Raw genomic sequence first — 22120 nt, forward strand, 5'->3', positions numbered from 1 at the left:
GTCCAGAGCCAAACACAGAGAGCCCAGGGCGGCCACATAGGCAAAGGGCAGGAATCTGCATGAATGCAGGAGCAGGCATATGACTTGGAGATGGGTGACAGGCCACAGGGAGCCTGCAGGGTGAGCTGGGGAACCTAGAGAACCTTTGTCAGGCCCTTCAGGAGCTGGCAGGACTCCCCGTGCTTCTCCAGCCTTCCCCCGTCCCACCACCTTCGGGCAGCCTGGCCTCCCTGTCATCTGCATGCAAGGCCTCCTCCTCCTCCTATTCCCGGGCCGTCTGCACAGGTCCTGTCTGTCTGGAGAACCTACCTCCTGGGCTCTGACCAGAATGTTCCTTCGAATGGAACATTCTCTGTCCTCTTCCATGCAGATAAAAATAAACTCCGCCCTCTGTCGAGGCACCTGCCCTGGGCCTGGAGGCTCACACAATAGACGTGGGGTGTAAGAGAGAAAAGGGGAGGGAGGTGGGCGGCAAAGATGCTCCCAGGTCTCTGGATGGAGTTTCCAGCAGCCGAGGTGGGGAAGACTGGGGGAGGGACGGGTTACCCTGGAGGTGCCCACGAGACACTGATTTGTCAGGGAAGCTGTTAGATATCCATGTTTGGAGTTCAGGGAAGAAGACCAGGCTAGAGACATGAATTTCAGAGTCATCATCATCAGGCTGGTTTTTAAGATCATTTTTTGGATGAGATGATGTGGGATGTGGCTCCCAAAGGCCCCATAGCCTGGGACATCAGCGCCTTCCAGCTCTCCTTGGCCACCACGTAACCCCCCCCCCCCTCTCTCTCTCTCTCGCTCTAGCTCTCGCTCTCGCTCTCGCTCTCGCTCTCTCTCACTCAGCAATTCCAGCAAACCTCTCTACGCTCTGCACGTGTCCACACCTTTCCTCCTTCGCCCATCTTGGACGGCTCCTTGTTCTTCAAAGACCAGAGCCGTCCAAGACAGGCGCTTCTTTCGCTTCTATCACTTCTTTCTGGAAGAATGAATATATCTATTCTCACTACTACAGCAGCACTTTGACTGTATGTATTGAAACGCTGGGGCAGATTACTTCACACCATCGTATAATACCTGTGTCACTGATAAATATTTTGAAATATTATCCAAGGTGTTGCCTCTTTGGCAGTTCCCTTCTAGCACCTCAACCTGCACCTCTTCCCTCGTTAAAGCCTCTTCTCTGAGGCTTGGTACCTCAGGAAAGAAATAATACAAAGTAAAATCAACAGACAAAAAGGATTGACTTCTTGGCTTTGAGTTTTCAAATGTCATTATTAAAAATCCATGGCCTCAAGGGAATAAGAAAACAAGCCACAGATGGGGAGAAAATTTTTGCAAGCGACTGTGCCTGGCCCACGGCAGTAGGTAAACAGCTATAACCCAACCCTTTGTTTCAGGGCATTGGGTCCAGGGTAGACCTGACCACTACTGGACCTTTCAGGTTCTCTCCCACTAAGTCTGGAATTAGGGCTTGGAGATGCTTGTGCGTGTCCGTGGATCACTGGAACTGATGGGCTGAGGGTACCATCGTGGCAGCCCTGTTAGCTTGTGAACAGGGAGAAAAGAAAAGTGGTCTGTTACAAAGGATGAAGAAGAGAGGCAGACATAGAAGAAGTAACAGGAGGACATGTGACCTTGGAAAAGCCCTGGAATTTTCCTGCCCTGTGACTGCTCCCATGAAAATCCCCATTTGTTCCATGAATCTTTTTTTTTTTTTTTTTTTTTTGCCTAAGCTGCCTTGAGTGCCTTTCTGTTATTGATGACCAAAGGATTGCTGGCCAACAGAATCCGAATCCCCTCCAGACTGAGAATCTTGAGGGCAAAACCGACTCTGTTCATCTCTCTAAATCCAGAAGGCTGGCCAGGACTCCCAGTGAGGGATTGAAGAAATAAGTGTTATCCATAGACTGGCAGGGCTCTGTCCATCCGAACATTCTCCAGCACTCTGGGAATCCTGTTTGAGAGTTTTGTACAGTGCGGTTACAGGCATTTGATTTGGAGCGTGATGCTTCCGACCCCCACGTAGCCCAACATGACTTAGGAAGCCCCAGTTTCCGTAATTGTAACATGGGGATCCCAGCCCCTGCTTCGCTGTCTGTGTTGAGGGAAATAATTTCTGCAGAAGGGCCTAGCCGGTGCCTGGCACAGAGGAAGTGCCCTAAGAATGGAAATTAGCATGATTTCTAACTGCTATTGAGAACTGACATTGTTCATTCAAGAAACATTTGTTTGTGAGTACCTACGGAGCCCTGAAGTGATGAAAAGAAAGACGAAATTCCTAAGGTGCCCACCTTCATGACTCTTAGAGTGGAAAGAAAAGGAAGGGACTCTTGAATGCCCTCTGCGTGCCAGTTCCCCAGGTCAGTCTCCTCTTGATGACGGAGGGCATTGAAAGAACCACACTTGGGATCTGTCATGATAAGAGCTTTTCTGCGCGTGGTTATGGTTTCTTAGTTTCAACAGCACAGTGTATGGTTATGCCATGTTTATTTTTCACATCCTTCCAGTCAGACTCTTGTGAAAGAGAGGCAGCCCCATTTAGACACCTGCCCCACAAACGTGCTCATTCCCCCTGCCTGCCTTCTGCTCCCACAAGCATCTGGGTTCCATCTGAGAGCACAGATCGGATTCAGAACTGTGCAGATCAGGGGAACGTTCTGTTTAGCCAGCAAGACTGGTAACTGATGAGAGTTTACCCTCCGATCTCAAGGCAGAATCAATCCATTCTAGTTCCTAAGGATCAATACTGCAGAACAGCCTCAGGAGCAATGATGTATTTATTAATTGAGAGAGGGCCAAAAAGGGCACAAGTGATCAGTGGCAGTCTCAGGTTTAGGATGCTGCTGCCCTTGGTCCCTTACCTCTGTGGGCTTGGCCTGGTGGCTCCAAACTTTTCCCTGTACTCTGCCCACCTCTCTCAGAACAAGCACCGTTTGGTATTGACCACCTTCTGGGATCTTATCACTTCTGAAATACACTGACATTTTTTTTTCCCCTGACTATAAAGGATATATATGTTCATTATTAAAATGTTTAAAAATCCTGTTGGCCTTTCTCCTTAAGAAAGAAACAGGAGTTCAAACAAATCTAACTAGGAACCATGAGGTTGGGGTTTGATCCCTGGCCTCGCTCAGTGGGTTAGGGATCCGGCGTTGCCGTGAGCAGTGCTGTGGATCACAGACAAGTTTCAGATCTGGTGTTGCTGTGGCTGTGGCGCAGGCTGGCAGCTGTAGCTCCCATTGGACCCCTGCCCTGGGAACCTACATATGCCATGGGTGCACCCCTGAAAAGCCAAAAAAAAAAAAAAGAAAGAAACAGATTATTTTTTATTTTGCCTTTTTCCAGCTTTATTGAGGTATATCACACTGTGTAAGTTTAAGGTGTAAAACATGATTTCATAGACGTATATATTGTGCAGTGATCGCAATAGCACATTCATCACCTTATGGTTGGCATTTGTGTGTGTGTGTGTGTGTGGTGAGAACTTATAAGGTCTGCTCTCATCTTTCTAGTATATAGTCCAGTTAACTATAGTCACCATACTGTATGTTAAATCCCTAGGACTTACTCATCTTGCAGCTGGATGTTTGAACCCTTTGACCTTCTTCACCCATCCTCCCACCCTGCCCCTGCCAGCTACCAATTCACTCTCTGTTTCTATGCGTTCAGTTTTTTTTTTTTTTTAGATTCTACCTGTAGATGAGCTCATGTAGTGTTTGACTTTCTCTGTCTGACTTACTTTCCTGAGGTCAGTAGTCTCAGGATTCATCCATATTGCCACAGATGGTAGGATTTCCTTCTTTTTGATGGCTGAATAATATTCCATTTTACATATCTGTATCTATGTCTGTCTCACACTTTCTTTATCCCTTCGTCCATTAGGGACACTTAGGTTTTTCCCACATCTTGGCTGTTATAATGCTGCAGTGAGCATAGGAGTGCAGATCTTTCTGAGATGCTGTTTTTATATCTTTGGGATATATATCCGGAAGTAGGATTGCTGGTAGTTCTGTTTTTAATTTTCTGAGGAACCTCTCTACTGTTTCCCAAGGGAACCATGATTTTTATTGGCCTGGCGACATGGGCAGCCTCAGACCGTGACTGACAAAGCCAGTGTCCTTGCCTCCCTTACAGTTAGTCAAGTGACCCATTTTTGGTTCATGGGATCATATAGCCTATATGCGTCCATCTTCCTAAATACACTAAAATATGGATACACAGATGGTCCCTGACTTCATGATGGTTCAGTTACAATTTTTCAACTTTACAATGGTGCAGAAGTGACCCGCATTCAGTAGGAACTGTACTTTGAATTTTGAATTTTGCTCTTTTCTTGGGCTAGTGATGTGCCTAGGAAGAATGCTCTCTTGTGATGCTGAGCAATGGCAGGGAGGTCACAAGGATAAAAGCCCAGCATACTTGCAACCATTCTATAACCATACAACCATTCTGTTTGTTCACTTTTGATACAGTATTTAATAAATTACAGGAGCTATTCAACACTTTACTGGAAAATGGGCTTGGAGTTAGAGGATGCTGCCTAATTGTAGGCTAAAGAAAGTTTTCTGGGCACTTTAAAGTAGTCTGGACTAAGCTTTGATGTTTGGTGATTTTTTTTTTTTTTTTTTTTTTGTCTTTTTAGGGCTGCACTTGCAGCATATGGAGTTTCCTAGGCTAGGGGTCGAATTGGAGCTGTAGCAGCTGCCCTATGCCACAGCCACAGCAACACCAGATCTGAGTCATTGTCTGCATCCTACGTCACAGCTCACGGCAATGCCGAACCCTTAACCCACTGAGTGAAGCTGGGGATCGAACACTTCGTCCTCATGGATACTAGTCAGATTTGTTTCTGCTGAGCCATGACAGGAAGTCCTGGTGCTGTATTAACTGCATTTTTGACTTATGATAGTTTCAATTTATGATAGACCTATTGGGGTGTAACCCTACTGTCAGACGAGGAAGATCTGTAGTTATCCTAAAATAGGAGAGGAAAGTCTTTCCCTTCTTCCCAGATGTAGCCACTGTTAATGTTTGGTGTACATTTTTCCAAGTATTGTATGCATATGTTAATACATGTAAATAAGCACAAATACATGTAGAATTGTAAATAAATCATAGAATACATGCATTCTGTTCTATAACTTGATTTTTTTTTTTTACTTAAAATCCAAGATATATTTCTGGAGTTCCCGTCATGGCTCATTGGTTAACGAATCCAACCAGGAACCATGAAGTTGCGGGTTCAATCCCTGGCCTTGCTCAGGGGGTTAAAGATCCGAGGTTGCCATGAGCTGTGGTGTAGGTCACAGATGCGGCTCGGATCCTGAGTTGCTGTAGCTGTGGCTGTGGCCGGCGGCTACAGCTCTGATTCGACCCCTAGCCTGGGAACCTCCATATGCCGCAGGAACAGCCCAATACAATGGCAAAAAGACGAAAAAAAAAAAAAAAAAAGGAAATTCCAAGGTGTCTTTCTATGTCAGTACTGCTTCTTTTTAAACAACTTAATCTTCCATTGCTAGACATTTAGGATTATCCAATATTTTCTCATTATAAGCAATGCTGAAATAATTATCCTTGTACATACATCTGTGTACACTTGCCTGATTGTTTAGTGTGGATACTTATTACACGTTGGCAGATGGTATGCACATATTCAGTGTGGACACACCTATCTATTAAATACATGTTTATGGAGAGGCTAGGATGTGTGGCACATGTATGCTTGATGAATAGATACTTCTGTGGAGCTTTTAGTGTAGGGGGTAGACTAACAGTTGAACCGGTAAACAAACAGTAAATAGTTCCAAATTGTGATAATGAGTGATAAGCAGGAAATGAACTGATGTGGTATGAAAACACTGGGGACCTACTTAAATAGATGACCAGTGAAGGCCTCCAAGGAGGTGACATTTGAGCTGAGAGTTTAAGGATGAGAAGAGCACAGGGCCTGTAAACGTGGGAAGTAGGAATTCTCTAGTTGAAATCCCCCGGAGAAGAAAGAGCTTTGATGTTTCAGGGTATAAAAGGAAACCAGTGTGGCTGGAAGAGCTGAGAAGAGGATGGAGGGTCAAGCAAGGTCTAGACAGCATGGGATCTTGTAGGTCATGTTGGAGCATTTGAATTTTATTTTATTTTGTGGAAAGTCATTGGAGGACTTTAAGCGAAGGAGTGACTTGCATTTATTATTATTATAATTAAATGATCATTGGTTGCTATTTTCCATTGTTGGGATGGAGGCAAAGCCAGGAGATCAGTAAGGAAATTATTAAAGTTGTCTAGGCAAGATATGTGTTTTGGAGAGGGATATTAGGAATACACAAATAGATCAGTGGATAGAAACAAGCATTTACAAGTAGGGAACTTATACTAAGGGCCCACAATTTTACTTACCGAAATTTTGCATTATATTTTATAGTCATTATTATGAATAATGGTCTTATAATGATAAATATATTATTATTCATTTTCAAATATTTCCTGAATATTACCCCATATTTATTTATCAGGAAAAGTTTTAAAATAATTTTGTCATGTTCCCCCCAAATCATATTGGTTCTTTGATTTGGATTCCACTAAATTTATAAATTGAGTTGAGGAAATATCACCCCTTTGCAGTGTTGAGATTTCCTGCCCAGGGATTTTTTTATGTTTTTCCTTTAACTTAGGACTTAGGTCCTTGAGTAAGATTTTTATAGTTTTTTTTTTGGTCATTTTTTTGCTATTTCTTGGGCCGCTCCCACGGCATATGGAGATTCCCAGGCTAGGGGTCCAATCGGAGCTGTAGCCACTGGCCTACACCAGAGCCACAGCAACGTGGAATCCGAGCCATGTCTGCAACTTACACCACAGCTCACGGCAACGCCGGATCGTTAACCCACTGAGCAAGGGCAGGGACTGAACCCGCAACCTCATGGTTCCTAGTCGGATTCGTTAACCACTGCGCCACGACGGGAACTCCAGATTTTTATAGTTTTGTTTTGTTTTGTTTCGATAGGCATTGCCATTTCTTGTTAATAAGTTTATGCCTAGGTATTTTGTAGAATTCATTGCTACTGGCATATAATCTTTTTTTAAAAAAGCCGTACTTTCTAAATGGAAATCACAACTATTTAGTATTGTATTCAGGGGATCTTATAAGTAATATTTCTCTTTCTGTTCTGAATTTGGAAAAAACTGACCCATAGGCCCAGGAGACAGGAGATAAAAGTACTACCTTCATTACTGATAAAGTTGACTGGAAAATGTAGCTTTCAATTTGTAGCCAAGTGAGCTTGCTCTGTCTCTCCCTGAATTGGATAGATTTATCTCTATAGAAGCAGGTAGCGCTGGACAAATAGTATCTCTCTGCTCTAGAAACAGGTCCACTGACGACATGATGGAGAACACGTGAAAATATTTGCTGTTTACAGTCAGCCAAAGCCAAAAAGAACTCAGAAACATCTGTTCTTGTCCAATTCCTTCTCCAGAACTTAATCCTATAAGTCATTCATTGTCCCCTGCAGTAGAGAGAGGCCATGAGTCTTTTTTCTGGTGGAAGTCCCTCTGTGTGGAAAGAGGCTTTTTCCCTTAACATTTAGGAAAGCCATTGATTTTTGTTTTTATCTTGTAACTAGCCACTTTACCAAAGTCTCTAAGCTTTTTATTTTATTTATTTTTCAGCTGCACCTGCAGTATATGGAAATTCCAAGGCCAGGGATCAAACCAGCATGACAGCTGCAACCTGAGCCACAGCAGTGATGATGCCAGATCCTTAACCCACTGTACCACCAGGGAACTTCTCTAAGCTTTTTAGTTGATTCTGTCCAATTTTTATTTTTAGGTATGCATTTATGTCATGAACAAATAATGACTGTTTTGTCTCTTCCTTTCCATTATTTGTATTTATTTATTTTTCTTATCTTATTGCATTGGCTTTAGTTTGTAGCAGTTGTAACAGGCATTCTTGTTTTGTTTCTGACTTAAATGAGAATCATCTTTAGTGTTTCATTTTTAAATATGTTTGTTGAAGTCTTATGATAAATGAACTTCATCAAGTTTTAATTTTCTTCCTACTTTATTGAGTTGGTATCAAAGTTATCAAATATTTTTAAAGTGTTTCTCCTGTTAATAATATCCTGTGATGTATTTTTCTTTAACAATGAAGTGAATTAAAAACAAACAAACAATGCAGTGAATTTACAAACTCCCCAGTGTTGAATTATTTTTGCACTTTTGGAATAAATCTTGCTTGATTATGGTGGATTTTGACTTGCTTCACAGAAAATTGGATTCAAGTTGCCAAAATTTTATTTACCCGTTTTGTAACTACCATATACCTATGTGGGTTGATTTATAAGAACAGTAATTCACATGTTAGAGATTGACTGGTGAACTATGAAGATGTGGTCCTGGTTCAGATGAGTTTGGGAAATGCCAGATTAATCAGGTTTCTTTACTCTTGGACTTCACAGAGACCTTAATATAGTGATACTTATTGTGATCCTCCAAAAATGAGACTGTAAATGGCATTCAGCATTTTCTTAAGTTATTTGACTGCTACAGAACCTCTTTTTCAAAAACAAAACAAAACAAAACAAAACAAAAAACCGTATTAAATTCTCTGTGGATTAGTGTTCTGTAATTGATCTATTTCTCCTTTTTGGTATTATCTCTTGTCAGATTTGGTATCAGAGTTATGCTAAACTTGAGGAGTGAAATGGAAAAGTTTCTGTTATTGCTGTGCAACAGTTTAAATACCATCGGGATTATCTGTCCCTTAAAGGTTTGATAGAACTTGCCTGTAAAATCATCTGGATCAGTGGCAGTTTTGAGTGATACAGATGCTTGGAATGGACACACTAGCAAGGCTTCCCCACTGGACATTTTACCCAACAGCCACTTCTTCCTGGCACTCTTTTCTTTAGGAACAAACAGCTATTTCAGAAAAGTCTAGAATATGTGAAAATTAGATTTGATGCATTAGCGAACTGATGCTGATCAGTCCTGCATGGTCCTCAGCTGTAAATACTCCAGCCTCCTGAACAGAATTCTTTCAGACAGCATGCTGGCCTCTGCCTGGGGGTGTCTGGCTGGGCTGTGTAGGGCCTTTTTAGTTAAGGGTGCACAGTCTGCTCCCACCTGTCACAGTAGCCACTCTGAGGGTCAAGCTCTGGATCCCTCTCCTCATCCAGCTCCATTTTATCCTCGGGCTTGTACCTTTTCCTAAGTACTCTAGGGCTCTAGGTCTGCTTAAACTTCTTGTAGATGCTTCCCGGAGACCAGCCCCTTATTCCTGGCTCTAGACCTCTGTGGGTAGATCATTGGAGCAGCATAAGGGGGAGGCAGGAATTGCTAGGTGATTGGAGTCAATTTGAGAGGCCTGGTGTGAGCAGCGGGGACTGGGGCCAGGCTAAGCTTGCGTTGGGTCAGCTGGGCCAGTGGGGTTTCCCTAATTGGAGTGAGCTGAGCTGAAGGATTGGCCTGGGGTTCAGTAAAGCTTAGGAGAGCTGGGTGACCCTGCAAGACGCTGTGTGTGTGTGTGGTTAGCCCAGGCGCTGAGAGGCCTCAGGGATCGAAGGCTGTGCTGAAGGACTGGTCTAGGATACAGTGAGGCCTAGGAGAGCCCTGGAGTCCGCGGGTCCCGGGAAGAGCAACTTGGGGGAGGGGGGAGTTGGGGCCCAGGCTCCGAGACGCCCGAGGTCCTGGGGGGCTGGGCTGGGCTAGAGGCCGCCTGCGGACTCGGAGAGGCCGGTTCGTCAGCGCCTGGGCCCTGCCCGGGGCTAACGGGCCGGGCCGTGGGGGAGGCGGGGTGCCCGCCGGGGCGGCGGCGCGGGCTCCGGACGCAAGGGCTCCCGCTCCCTCCTCCCGCCCGAGCCAGCCGCGGGCGCCCGGCGCCTCCCCCGGAGCCAGCGCCAGAGCTGGGAGGCCCGGAGCCGGGCCCGCCGCCGCCGCCGCCGCCGCGGCCCGCGGAGGGAGCCGCTGCTGCCGTTGTCGCCGCCGCCGCCAGGCCGCGCCCCGCCCCTGCCGCCGCCGCCGCCGCCGCCGCAGCCGCCGCTACCCGGTGAGGCTCGCGCTCGAGCTGCGGCGCCGGCCCCGCCGCCTGGGCCCCGGGCCCGGCCCCTTCCGCGCCGCCCGGGCGATGAGAAGCTGCTTCTGCGTGAGACGGAGCCGGGACCCGCCGCCGCCGCAGCCGCCGCCGCCGCCACCACCCCAGCGGGGAACAGTTAAGTGAGGCCGGGCGAGCCGGGTGCCGCGGAGGCTCGGCCGAACCAGCCCTGCAGCTCCGGCAGGCGGGCGGGCGGGCGCGGGCCCCGGGCCGAGGGGCGGGCGGGCGGGCGGAGCCGGGCCGCGCCGAGGCCTGCGGGCTCCGTGCCCGGCCGGCTGCAGGGACAGGCCTGGCGGCCTCTGCGCGGCCCTGCGCGCACCGCGGCTTCCAGTCCCGGGTTTGGCCTTGTGGCCCGCTGGCGAGGGAGCTCGGGGACCGGGGTGCGAGCAGCGCCCCCCAGGCTGGGGCAGGTGCGGCCCTCCAAGAGCCAGGTCGGCCCTGGTGAGAGCTGAGGCAGCCCACCTGTGCAGCGGCACGGTGGCCACCTGCACAGACCTGGACAGTCGTTTCACTGGCCCAGGCCGGGGTCCAGCTCCCTCTGGTCACGTGGCTGCCGAGCTGATTGCACCTGAGCCTCGGGCGTGATCTGGGGTGCGGCCTCATCTGTGACTTGAGCAGAGCAGAGAAGACATCTAAACTCCAGGGCACCTGTCTGCAAGGTGAGGTGCCGGCCAGGGCACCCAAGACCCAGAGTACCCATCCTCGAAGGATGGTGTTGGTGTTGAAGAGCGCCCCACGGGGACTCCAGCACAAGCGAGGCTCAGGGCGGAGGCTAAGTGAAGAAGACCCATGAGCATCTTTGTTCTCTTTGTTACCAACGCACAACTCTTCCTAAATCATCAGCCTTTCTGACCATTAAAAATACGCCCCGTCTATTCCCTGCCCCTCAGCAGTCTATTCAGCAAGGCGCAGGGGGGCCACAGGAGGGCAAAAGGCAAATGGCTGTTGCCCCTTCTCTGCTCCCCGCCCCCACCCAGGAACCAGCCCCCACTCAGATTTCTGCCACAAAGCAGACAGCAGGCCAGAGTCTCTTTAGGGGCCTTTGTCTCCAGTGGTTCCTTCTCAGTATAATCTCATTGTACATTTCTCGACAGCTGGCTGGATCTCATCTCCTTTTAACAGGGCAAGAAAATCTTATCAGCTGCACCAGAAAAGCCTTAGAAAAGTTGGGAGATAAGCTTTGTGGAAGCCTAGACTAACTCAAAAACTCAGGGTACTCAGAAGGTTAGTTACAGGAGACAGGTGACACCTTTCTTGCTCACAGGAAATTGATCCAGGTATTTCAAGATATTGTGCCATGCATAGAATATTTAAATGGGGCCTCTGAGAGATGGGGCTTCACAGGGGGACGAAGACCCATGTGTAGCAGTTGACATAGCAGTCACTGGCTCATTTGAGCCTGGAATCATCTTCTCTAGCCACGTTTTTTATTCCTTCCTTTTATCTTTTAGGCCACACTCCTGATTTATACTGCAGGTGTTTTCCCTGCCCTGATTCCCTCCTGCTGGTGGGCTTTCCTCCCTTCTGGCTGGAATAGTGCCCCATGATTAAATGCAAGAGCTTTAGATAGACTTTAGCTTAAGCCTTGGCTTTACTACTTATCATGTGTTCTTGGACAAATTAGTGAACTTTTCTGAGCCTCAGTTTCCTCATGTGTAGGGTGAGGCTAACGATAATAGCTCCTAAGAGTATGGTGAGGAGTCAATGAAATATTCCAAGAGAAGTGGCTGAGCACCATGCCTGCCACAGGGCAAGTGGTCAATAAAAATTAGTGTTTATAATTAAGTGTTTGTTAGTTGGCTAATCAGAAGAGTAGATTCATTTTTTTTTTAAAGAATGTCTTTGCTTTTTTTTTTTTTTTTTTTCTTTGTCTTTATAGGGCGACACTTACGGCACATGGAGGTTCCCAGGCTAGGGTCTAATCAGAGCTGCAGGTGCCAGCCTACGCCACAGCCACAGCAACGTGGGAGGGATCCCAGCGGAGTCTGGGACCTACACCACAGCTCACGGCAACGCCGGATCCTTAACCCACTGAGCGAGGCCAGGGATCGAACCTGCAACCTCATGGTTCCTAGTCGGATTCGTTAACCCCTGAGCCACGACGGGAACTCCCAAGAATGTCTTCCTGTTTGTGGTTATTATTTAGCTCTTCTCAGGGCCACAGGCAGGAATGGTAGAGTAGAAAGAACACTGGGCTTGGAATCTGTTTACCTCCTGGAAGCCAGGTGACCCTAGGCAAGTCGTGGAGCTTTGGGCCTTTCTGAATCTCCATTTCCTTATTTGTAAAAGTGGCCTAAGCATGAAACCTACACCATAAGGCTGGATGAGCTAAGGTATGTAAATGCGTGTGACACTGTAGAGGGTGCGGGGGGGGCGTGGGGTCAGGAGGAATTTCCTCACTAAATTTAATTGGGATCCAGAGGCAGTCCCTGGTTTTGTGGGTCTGCTCTTTTGACAATTTGTTATTGGGGGGGCAGGGTTGCTGTGGGGAAAGGAATGCCAGAGTGTCTTGCATTTGTACATTTTATGAAACAATACAGCCATGTGAAAACGTCTCTTTGTTGCCCCTCGGGGCCTTGGAAGGGGTGCGTGGGGGCTGAAGGTTAACCTTTACCAATTCAATGGCACATTTACTTCTGGGGCATCAGAATCCAAGTGTCCTGGGCCCTTCCGTCTTAGCAGGTTGGAAGTGTGCCGTGCTTCTTGCTCAAAGAGCCACATCGTTGCCACACTGGGAAGTAATGATGGTGCTGGAGTCAAGCATGGGGAGTGTCAGAGCTGCTGCTATGATGATGAAGATAACAAATGACTATATGGCTGGATGTGGTGGGCTGAGAACACTGTATTTAGTGGCTGCGGTTGAGTGAGCAGAGTCTCGTTTTCTCGTTGGGTTGTGGGAGGGAAGGCCTGGGTTCCTTGAATGAGCTGCCTCTTCCCAGGCTGTTCTCGCTCTCTCTGCAGCCCTGCCTGGTCAACACTTCACAGGCCCCCACTGGCTCTCCTTGGCCTCCTGCTTGCTGGGCCACCGTTGGGAATTGTGGTTTTCCTGAGTCGTCTGCACCGTTGGCGGTGGGGTTGCCTACATTAGATTTCTCCTCCCCATCTGCTTGGTTGGCAGGGTGTGCTTGTCGGGGACATCCTGTGGGCAGGCGCTGGTTTACTTGACAGGCTTCTGGCCAGGTGCAGAGCTTGTCCAGGCTGCAGTTTGAGAGACCCAGGGGCCTGGAGCCTGGGGCACATACTTGAAATGTACAGCTTGTACTTCCCCGCAGGCTGGAGGGCCATCTTGCTGGGCCCTAGAGGCTAGAATCAGAATCGACAAGGGATCGTTCTACACACACACACACACACACACACACACACACACACACACACACACACACACACCTTTTGTTTCCGAATAGATACTGATCAGCACAGCAGAATGTTCAAAAAAATATCCTTTGATCCTTCAGGAGAGAGAAATAAATGAATTCTTAACAAGCTAAATATCCCTAGGATGTTTATTAAAATGCACATCCCAGGGCCTCAAACACAGACTTTGAATCAGAGTATCTGGGAAATGGGCCCCAGGATCTGCATGTTTAACAAGAATCTTGGGTCGTATTTATACTTATTAAAATTTGAGAACCACAATTGTAGATGCTTTTTTTATTTCATATTTTTAATTTTTTGTCTTTTTAGGGCTGCACCCACAGCATATGGAGATTCCCGGGCTAGGAGTCGAATCAGAGGTGCAGCCGCTGGCCTACACCACAGCCATAGCAACCCGGGATCTGAGCCACATCTGCCACCTACGCCACAGCTCACGGCAACATCAGATCCTTAACCCACTGAGCGAGGCCAGGGATTGAACCTGCATCCTCGTGGATACTAGTCAGATTTGTTTCCACTGAGCCACGATGGGAACTTCTTTTTTAAATTATTTTATTTATTTATTTATTTATTTTGGTAGATGCTTTTAAAAAAATGTGAAATATACAGAACATAAAATTTACCATCCTAATCATTTTTAAGTGTATGCCTGTTAGTGGCTTTAAGTACCTTCGTGATGTTACGTAACTAATCTCCACAACTTTTTCATCTGGCAAAACTAAAACTCTGTAGAGCTGACACTTGAACAGCCAGGTCCACTTATACGTGGATTATTTTCAGTAGTAACTACTACTGTACTGTACCGCCTGTGGCTGGTCAAATCCCCACATGTAGAACCACAGATTCAGAGGAGCCCCAAATTTGGGTTTGGAGTTTCAGCTGCTTGGAGGGTTGGCACTCCTACCGCCTGTGTTGTCCAAGGGTCAGCTGTCCTCATGAAACGACTCCCCTCTCCCCCTCCCCCAGCCTGCGGCAACCACCATTCTACTTTGTGAACGTGACTAAGTACCTCATAGAAATGGAGTCATAACAGTATTTGTGTTTTTGTGACCACCTTGTTTCTCTCGGCATCATGTCTTGAGGGTTCATCCACACTGTAGCATGGGTCAGAATTCCCTTCCTTTTAAAGACTGAATAATACTCCAGTGTGTTATGTACCACATTTTGTGTATCCATTTGTCTGCCTGTGGACTCTTGGCTTGCTTCCACCTTTTGGCTGTCGTGAATGATGCATGTATATATAGATACCTCTTTGAGACCCTCTCTTCAGTTCTTTTAGGTATATACCCCAAAGTGGAATTGCCAGATCATATGGTGATTCTGTTTTTAATTTTTTGAGGAATCGCCGTACTGTTTTCCATAGCAGCTCTATTTCCACTTCCACCAGTAGTACACCAGGTTTCCAGTTTTTCCACATCCTCACTGTTGTGGTCCATGCACGCGGGTGGAAAAAGAATTTTCCAGCATAGCCAGGAGAAGAGAAAGAAGAGTTTGTTGAGATGAGAGATGCTGCTAAAACAGTGGGATGACTTCCTGATAATGGGGGAGAGCCGACCTGAGCGCACGGTTGCTCAGAGACAAAGGAGAGAGGGGAGGTCCTCCCAAACGGCTGTTGACCTGCTGATGGGTTGGGGGCAGATGGGGTCTTCTGATGCACTTGCTGGTTGGTTGGGGGTGTATATTGCCCCTATAGGGGTGGGGTGAGGAGTGGGCCGCAAACCTTTCCTAATGGGGGCGGGAAGGAGTAGGCCAGGCTGCTCAAAGCGGGGGAGGTGGCATCACAATGAGATGGGTGGGGCAGTGAAAAGGGTCTGGTAATTTTTGTCTTGGCCGGAGGCTTTGCGTTCAGTCTTCTCAAAGGGGCCTTGAAGTCCAGCACTCACCCGTACTAGAGTTTTGTTTTTTAGTAATAGCCACTCCTAATGAGTATGAGATGATATCTCATTGGTTTGCATTTCCCTAATGAGTAATGATAATTGAACATCTTTTCAGATGCTCGTTGGCCATTGGTGTATCACCTCTGGAAAAATGTCTGTTTAGGTCCTTTCTCTGTTTTTTTTTTCATTGAGTTAGGTGCTTTTTATTAACTGCTGAGTTGTAGGAGTTCTTTGTAGACTTGGGTTTTAATCTTTTATCAGATATGTGATTTACAAATATTGTCTCTCGTTCTTTTGGATGTCTTTTTCACTCTGTTGATTGTGTCAATTGATGGAAGTTCTACAGGTTCTTTATATGCACTAAAACCCTGTAAGGAAAATATGATCCACCATTCCAGTTTGAGCGGCATCGGTGCTACAATGGTGAGCACAGCTGCCTTCCAATTTGTTAGGAGTGGAAACGTAGGCCCAGATCAGTTGACTTGCCTGGGGTCACACAGCTGTGTGGTCTCTCACTCGAGCCCTGGTCCCCCTGGGTACAGAGCCTGCACGTTTTTCATTCCTCCGCCTTACCTCCCATTCCTCCCCAGAGCTGGTAGCCTGAAGAGGCCCCCTGGGGTCTGCAGGAAGCTGCTGTGGCCTGAGAAGCATTCGGTTACAGGAGAGGAAACAGGAACAGGAGACTTGGGATTCTCTTCCTTCCGACCCCTGGGCTCCTTCCTGCAAAGGCTCATCCCTCCTTAGACCTTGGAAACAGCAGAGAAGTGCAGACAGGTTTTTAGCAGTTTTGTTTGTTTGTTTGTTTAAGCATTTCATAAGCTCGTTTCAGACGAAGCCTGTCTGCTGCTCCCAGCTCCGCTGGCTGTTGGTGCCATGTCTTCTGCCTGCAGCGCTTGCTTGCCGTACTCCACACCCTCTGTCTTCCAGGAGGGCCTGCTTGAGAGGCAGCTCTTCTCCCACACCTCTCTGACTCCCCAGCAGGAGGAAGGGTCCCCTCATTCGCAGTCCCTTTCTTTTGGAGATTTCCTCCAGCCTGTGAGCCCCATGGGTGGGAGCCAGTGGTAGCCGTTCGTTGTGGGGTTGCCCAGCATGGTGGTATTGCGCCTGGCCTGTTCATTAGCCAGTCTCTGCCCCAGCCCAGACCTGTTAGATCAGAACCTGGGGGTTGGAATGGGCAGCTGTAGTTCTTACAGACCCTTAGTGAGGTTTTTGTGCAGCCAGCCTGGAGACCCAGTGGCCTCAGCCAGGTCACCATCCAGCCTCCTCAAGCAGAGTCACACTCACTTCTGGAAATGCCTGGCCTGCTACAGTGCCACCTTCCTTCCTTTGTAGGCGGCCAAGCCCTAGAATTGAATTGTGGTGTTTGTCCTGGACAGGCTTCAGTGACCCCCAGTGTGACACTGTCACTGGAAGGGGGCTGACACGTCTGCTCTCACCATTGCCCCTGCTGCTTTATGGTCCCTCCTTAAACCAAGGAAACACGGGCAGTTTGGAGAGGAGGACAGGGACTTCAATCGTCTATCTTTCCTTCCTTCCATCCGTTTATCTATCCATAATCCCTTATTGAGTACTCACTGTGGGCTCAGCCCTGTGGTGGACATGACACCTTCGAACAGCTCATGTTCTGCCAGGAAAGTATTATAACCTTCTGAGAGGCAAGACTGTGTTTGTGTCGGTGTGTGTGCCTGCGTCCATGTGTGTGTGCGAATAAGACCATGTCCTCGCACAACGTCAGTATTCTCAGTGACCACACCTGTCTGGCGAATGGGAGATGTGTCCCAGATTTCAAACGGTGGGGTAGGTGGGGAACTGGGTGCTCTTGGGCAACCTGGGCTGGGGAGGGAGAGACTTATTCTGAGGCTGTTCCAGCCGTGGATGATGACCTTCCGGTTCCTTCCTTCCTTCTTTCATTCCTCAAACATCTCATGAGGACCTGCTGCTTTGTACCGAACATTTGGACTATGGACTGGATGTTTCACCATCACTTGGATCTGGTTTGCAATGCAGCTTCTCAGGCCCCTTCCGAGACCTACTGGATCAGTACCTCTGGGGGTGGGTTTAAGACTCGTTTTAACAAATTCTCAAGGTGACTCAGGCATGCTAGAGCTTGAGAACTCCTCCAGAAAGTTGGGGTTTCCATCTTCATCATCGCTTGATGCTCAGCATGAAGGCTGTCTGTAAGCATTTGTGGGCTGATGACAGGTCCTGCTGGGTACGGGGGATGTGGGAGATGCTTCAGGGGGAGGATGGCAAGGTCAGCCCGGTCTGACGAACTATGGGCCGTGTGGGTGACAATAGCAAGCAGGGTACTAGAGTCGTACTCTGAGTCTCAGGAGAAAAGTCCAGGCCTCGGAGGTATTTTGGAAGTCCTCGGATCACAGCTAGAATGATTATATGACCAAGTGTATGAAAAGAAACTTTGAGGGTCCAGATGAAAGTCAGAGAGTGGGTGGTATCTTCTGACCTGAAGCCAAGTGGTCTGATGATTCTGGCCTTGGTGCCCATTTGTCCCACGTTGAGGTGACATATTAGCATTTTTACTCTGCAGACACTGTGGTCATCAAGCCAAGGCTGTGACTATTTTATGTCATTGAACATGAAGAGAACATTGCTGTTGGAGCCTCCTGGGATGGGGTCGTTTGCAGGCCATCTGCCTTCTGTGGGGGTCCTCCTTCTTTCTTCTCTCTAGGGGACACTAAGACCCGATGGGCGTAGGGGGGGACGACCTTCACTTGCAGTCATTATGAGCAAGTTGGGGTGGGGCTCCAGTGAACGGGAGCACACCTGCTCCTCCCCAGTACCAGGTTCCCAGGTTTTGCAGAGTCGGGCCTGTAAGCCTGTAAGGGCAGGCCTTTGGCCATGGCAGTGCTGTAGAACTTGATCCAGATTTATTTTTGGAACGTGAATTCTGGGATCTGGCATTGCACTGTATGGGCTGCAGCAACCCAAACCCAAGGCCCACCTCACATGGTTTATGAAAAATCTGTTTGGTAAGCAAATGGTTAATATCGATCTAAGCATAAGAGTGACGGAACGGATGCAGTTGTACACCAGATTCTCCTAGTAACACAGACCTTTACTAGAAAAAGGAAGTGCTCACCATTGTTAGTTCCCTAGCTGGAAAATTCTTTGTGATCTAGAAGGGCTTAGGAAAATATTGGTTTTAGTTCCCCAGTATCTTAGCAGCCTTCCCAGCAGCCTGTGGCCTGTTGCTACCAGATCATACTACACAGCATTTGTCAGAATGATTTGATTTCTGACTGGTCACTAGATAAGCGGTCTAGACCAAAGTACAGGAGGCGCCAGGATGCTATCCTGAGGTTCCACAGCGGACACCTCTCAGCCTGTGTGCACGGTCCCCCACAGGCAGCTCCAGGAGCCGGCTGGCCATTTGCTGGGGTGCTACATGGACCCTGGCCTCAGCTTGCTGTCTCCTGAGGAGGTGGGTCTCTGCACCACGGCTGCAGGAGGTGGCCGGGTTTGTGTATTTGTGTGTGTTGTGGGTGCACTGGTGAAGCCTGGCCACCGACTCCCTCCCCTGTCTCTCTGTCCCTGCTTAAGATTTGTAATATGGGGCAACAGAGGAGGGCATGGCTTCCTGCAGCCGTGGTACCACTGCTGCCAGTGGGAAACAGGCAAAAAGCTGTTTGCATAGCCGCAGCTTTTACCAGGGGACAGTTGGTCTCGGTGGAGGCCCTGCTCCTCTACCCACAGCGAGTGAAATATTTATCCATTTCCCCAGCCCCACAAGCGGGTAGATGTGGGCAGACAGTTTATGTCTTTTGTGCCCTTGTCTTTGGATTTCAAACCATCTGATCACAAGTTCGTCCTTCTGTAGGGACTTAATTAACCCACTGGTTTTGTCATTTCAATTACAGTAGCCCAGTTTAACTCCCCCTCTCCCGCCTTTGAAATTACTCTCCGCAAAAGTTGTGCGCAAGTCATGCCTTCAGCCCTGGTGGGCAGCACCGTGATTCTGAGCCCGCCTTCCTTCCTCTCCGGGGCTCCTGCTGCATCTCCTTTGAAGGCAGGCAGGGCCCCTCTGCCCCGGGCAGTTGTTGCCACCCCTCCTCAAAGTGCTTTAGACTCCTCAGCTGCACCCCCACCCTGCCGCTGGAAGGGCCTCCACGGAGAGAGGTCTGAGCTCTGTTAGTTGGGTTTTGATTTCAGTACAGGAGTTGATAAAGCGAGATAAACCCCAGGCTCACAGGGCCGGGGAAATTAAACAGAGATGATATCAAAGTTCCCCTGAGTTTTCAGCTGTGATACAGTAGCTTAGTTTTCTCCCAGACTGGGGCCAGGAGGCACGCCTTTGATTCTGAAACAATGTTCAGCATCAGTTAAGCCCAGCACTGCTGACTTTTAGGGATTAAGCACACTGTTGTAGTAATTCTTTGATCAGCTACAAGGGAGCAGTGTGCTGTCTGTATGAAGGGGCTTTATAGTTAAAGTTCATTTCTCTGTGAACCTGGGATGACAGCATTGGCAAGGTGCTGCAGTGCTGGCAGCTGGGTCCTCCCCCAGGCACTTTGTGCAGCATTGCAGGCACACGCAGGAAGGTTTCCTCTTACCCAGCGTTGCTGGATACAACTCGTTGAGCATGGCATGGGCCAAAGTCCTCCCAGCTTGGAAAACTCACCTCCCCCAACCGACCCCATCTAGTCCCAGTATGTACCCCCGCCCCACACACACTGTCTCTCTCCCCCACCTTGCAGAGAAATCCTCTCTGGGCAGACACGGGCACAGCAGCCCCCAGCCTTGGAGATGATCTGAGTGAGGCTGGCTGCACCCTCGGGGGAGAGGTTGGGATACAGAATGGGCCCAGATGACCTGCAAGGTTATGTTGGGAGGACTAGCTCAAGGTCAGTGTGGCCACTGTACTCTCCCCAGGAGGGCAGACGTGACTCCCAGGTGCTGTGAGCAGCTTCCTTCCTTACCTGGTGTTTACGGAGCCCCAACTTAGCGTCCTGTTGGCTCAACCCTATCGTTCTCAGAAATCGCAACATCCACGAGATGTCCTCTAACATACTGGCTCAGATTTTTGGCTTCTTCTGTGGAGACCCTCCTTGCAGCTGCATCTGGGATCGTAGGAGTTTTCCCAAATTGTGGCCCCTCCTCAGTTGGCCCTGTGACTTCCAGTCAGTAACGGAGCCCCAGAGTGCTGTGGATCGTGGTGCTCCCACCGTGCCACGTGTCAACCTGTTCCCTCCTGCACAGGGCTCCCATCTCTCTCATTAGGCCTAAATTCTCCTCCGTCCGACACAAACATGGCCTTAGCTCATTTTTATTGTTGTAAATTATTGATGAGGGAATTGTTGATTCTTGAAACTGAGGTGCGAGGAAAATTAATCTCATGTTACTTTTATCTTTCTGTACTTTTCTCCCTGTTGCTTCACTTACTGGGCTACAGCTGGAGAAAGAAGAGCGTTGGTGTTTAAAAATCTAATTTGTTAAAACTGCTTTCTTGATTAGATGTGGGACGGGAAGTTGGTCTCTCTCTGCCCAGTGTTACGGAAAGCAGAGCAGACTGGGAAAGGAGGGCCAGTGCCCTCTGGCCCTGCTGTCCATCGGATCTTGGTGTCTGAGAAGTCTGGGCTTCTGTGTTCTCTCCTTTAAAATGGGGATGACACGCCCCAACCACCTCCTAGGTTTGGTGTGAGCATTGATTGAGAAGCAGCCCAAGAAAGAATTTTGAGAATTGCAGAGCACTGTTCAAATGCAGGGAGTGTGGTGGTGCATTCTGTGTGTAGCTAGGATTTGGAGACAGAGGTGGATGTGGGGCGAGGAGTTGCTGAGGTTGCAACCAGTTGTTGCAAGTAGGCCTTGGTATTTTCTGCTTTAGCCCAGCATCAGCTCTTGTCAGACAGGTTAATGTTGTTCTTAAAACACCCTGCTCCAGGCTCGCCTCGCCGGGCAGGTTTGCTCTGCAGGCCTGCATTAATGGCCTCGTCTCCTCTTGCAGAGGCCCGGCCCGTGACCCCGGGTGGCCGAGCGCTCAGCGGTGCCATCCCTTCTGGCTCGAGGCTCCGCACAGCCCGGGAAACGTGGAGTGCTAGTTAATAAATGGCCTTTTGTTAGGAAGGTCAATTGAAGTGACGGCAGAGACGCTGTTAAAAGTAATTTGCAGTCAGAAAATATGTAATTCAGGGCAAGCTGCTTTGAGTGATTGCCTCTGCCATGGATATCTTGGGCGTTTCTCATTAAAAGCTTCCTTTGCTGTTGGTGGTGCTTCCTCCGCCACCGAGCCCCGCGCGGCGAGGAGTCATTTGTCTGTATTTCACAAAGGCTGCTGGATCCCCAGGGTACGGTCACTGAGGGGGAGGAAAGAGGGAGGCGTGCATCCGTGATGCTCCGTGCTAATGCTCTGCCCGCCGCATCCTCCAGCCTGCAGGCTGGGCTGCGACCAGCCACGCGGGCCAGGCCGCTGGCTCCTTTGTCTGCTGGGCCGGAGGCCGCCCGCAGCCATCTTGGCGCCCGCGGCTGGGCTGCCCCCGGTGCATTGTGGGAGCAGCCGTGTCTCTTTAAGAGGCTGCTCAGCCTCCCGCACCTGGTAGCGAGCTGTCGCTGCAGCTGCAGAAGGGCCCTTGTCGTCAGTACCTCGCGGAGGGCATTGTGACCTGAGGCCGTGATGCTCCCAGCAAATAAAATGTTTCTTATTTATTCCCATGCTCGCTTCTTCTCTTTCCGATATCAGCGGCAGTACTATCTTAAAAAACAAAAAACTTTACCTCTCATGTTCTTTATTAGATTCACAGCATGGTATTTTAGCACTGGCAGAATTCGTACA

At 48.7% G+C, this 22120-nt stretch overlaps 1 protein-coding gene and 1 long non-coding RNA gene across 16 annotated transcripts in view; one reads left to right on the forward strand and one right to left on the reverse strand.

Annotated features, from left to right (window-relative positions):
• The window catches only part of MVB12B (multivesicular body subunit 12B), a 492693-nt gene that overhangs the window by 312752 nt on the left and 157821 nt on the right, over positions 1-22120 (forward strand). For 2 of the 15 annotated variants that reach the window (XM_084996568.1, XM_084996632.1), the window contains exon 1: positions 9830-10198. The exons of 10 other annotated variants lie outside the window; for them this stretch is intronic. In XM_084996568.1, coding sequence (XP_084852694.1) covers positions 10115-10198 — 84 coding nt within the window. In that variant the 5' untranslated portion in view covers positions 9830-10114. Of the gene's footprint in view, positions 1-9525; positions 9658-9783; positions 10199-15923; positions 16108-22120 lie in introns of those variants that run through there. 3 more of the 15 variants (XM_084996558.1, XM_084996627.1, XM_021068965.2) reach the window with 3 other exon arrangements.
• LOC146407275 (uncharacterized) lies at positions 12591-21901 on the reverse strand. The gene is made up of 2 exons (XR_014827781.1): positions 20271-21901; positions 12591-13530 (listed from the first exon to the last, which is right to left on the reverse strand). It is a non-coding gene; the product is annotated as an uncharacterized LOC146407275 (long non-coding RNA).

This window comes from Sus scrofa, chromosome 1, assembly GCF_054392235.1.
Source record: "Sus scrofa isolate SSC_HxYL_T2T_F1_AM1 chromosome 1, Sscrofa_HxYL_maternal_Yorkshire_Landrace_v2.0, whole genome shotgun sequence".
NCBI lineage: Eukaryota > Metazoa > Chordata > Mammalia > Artiodactyla > Suidae > Sus > Sus scrofa.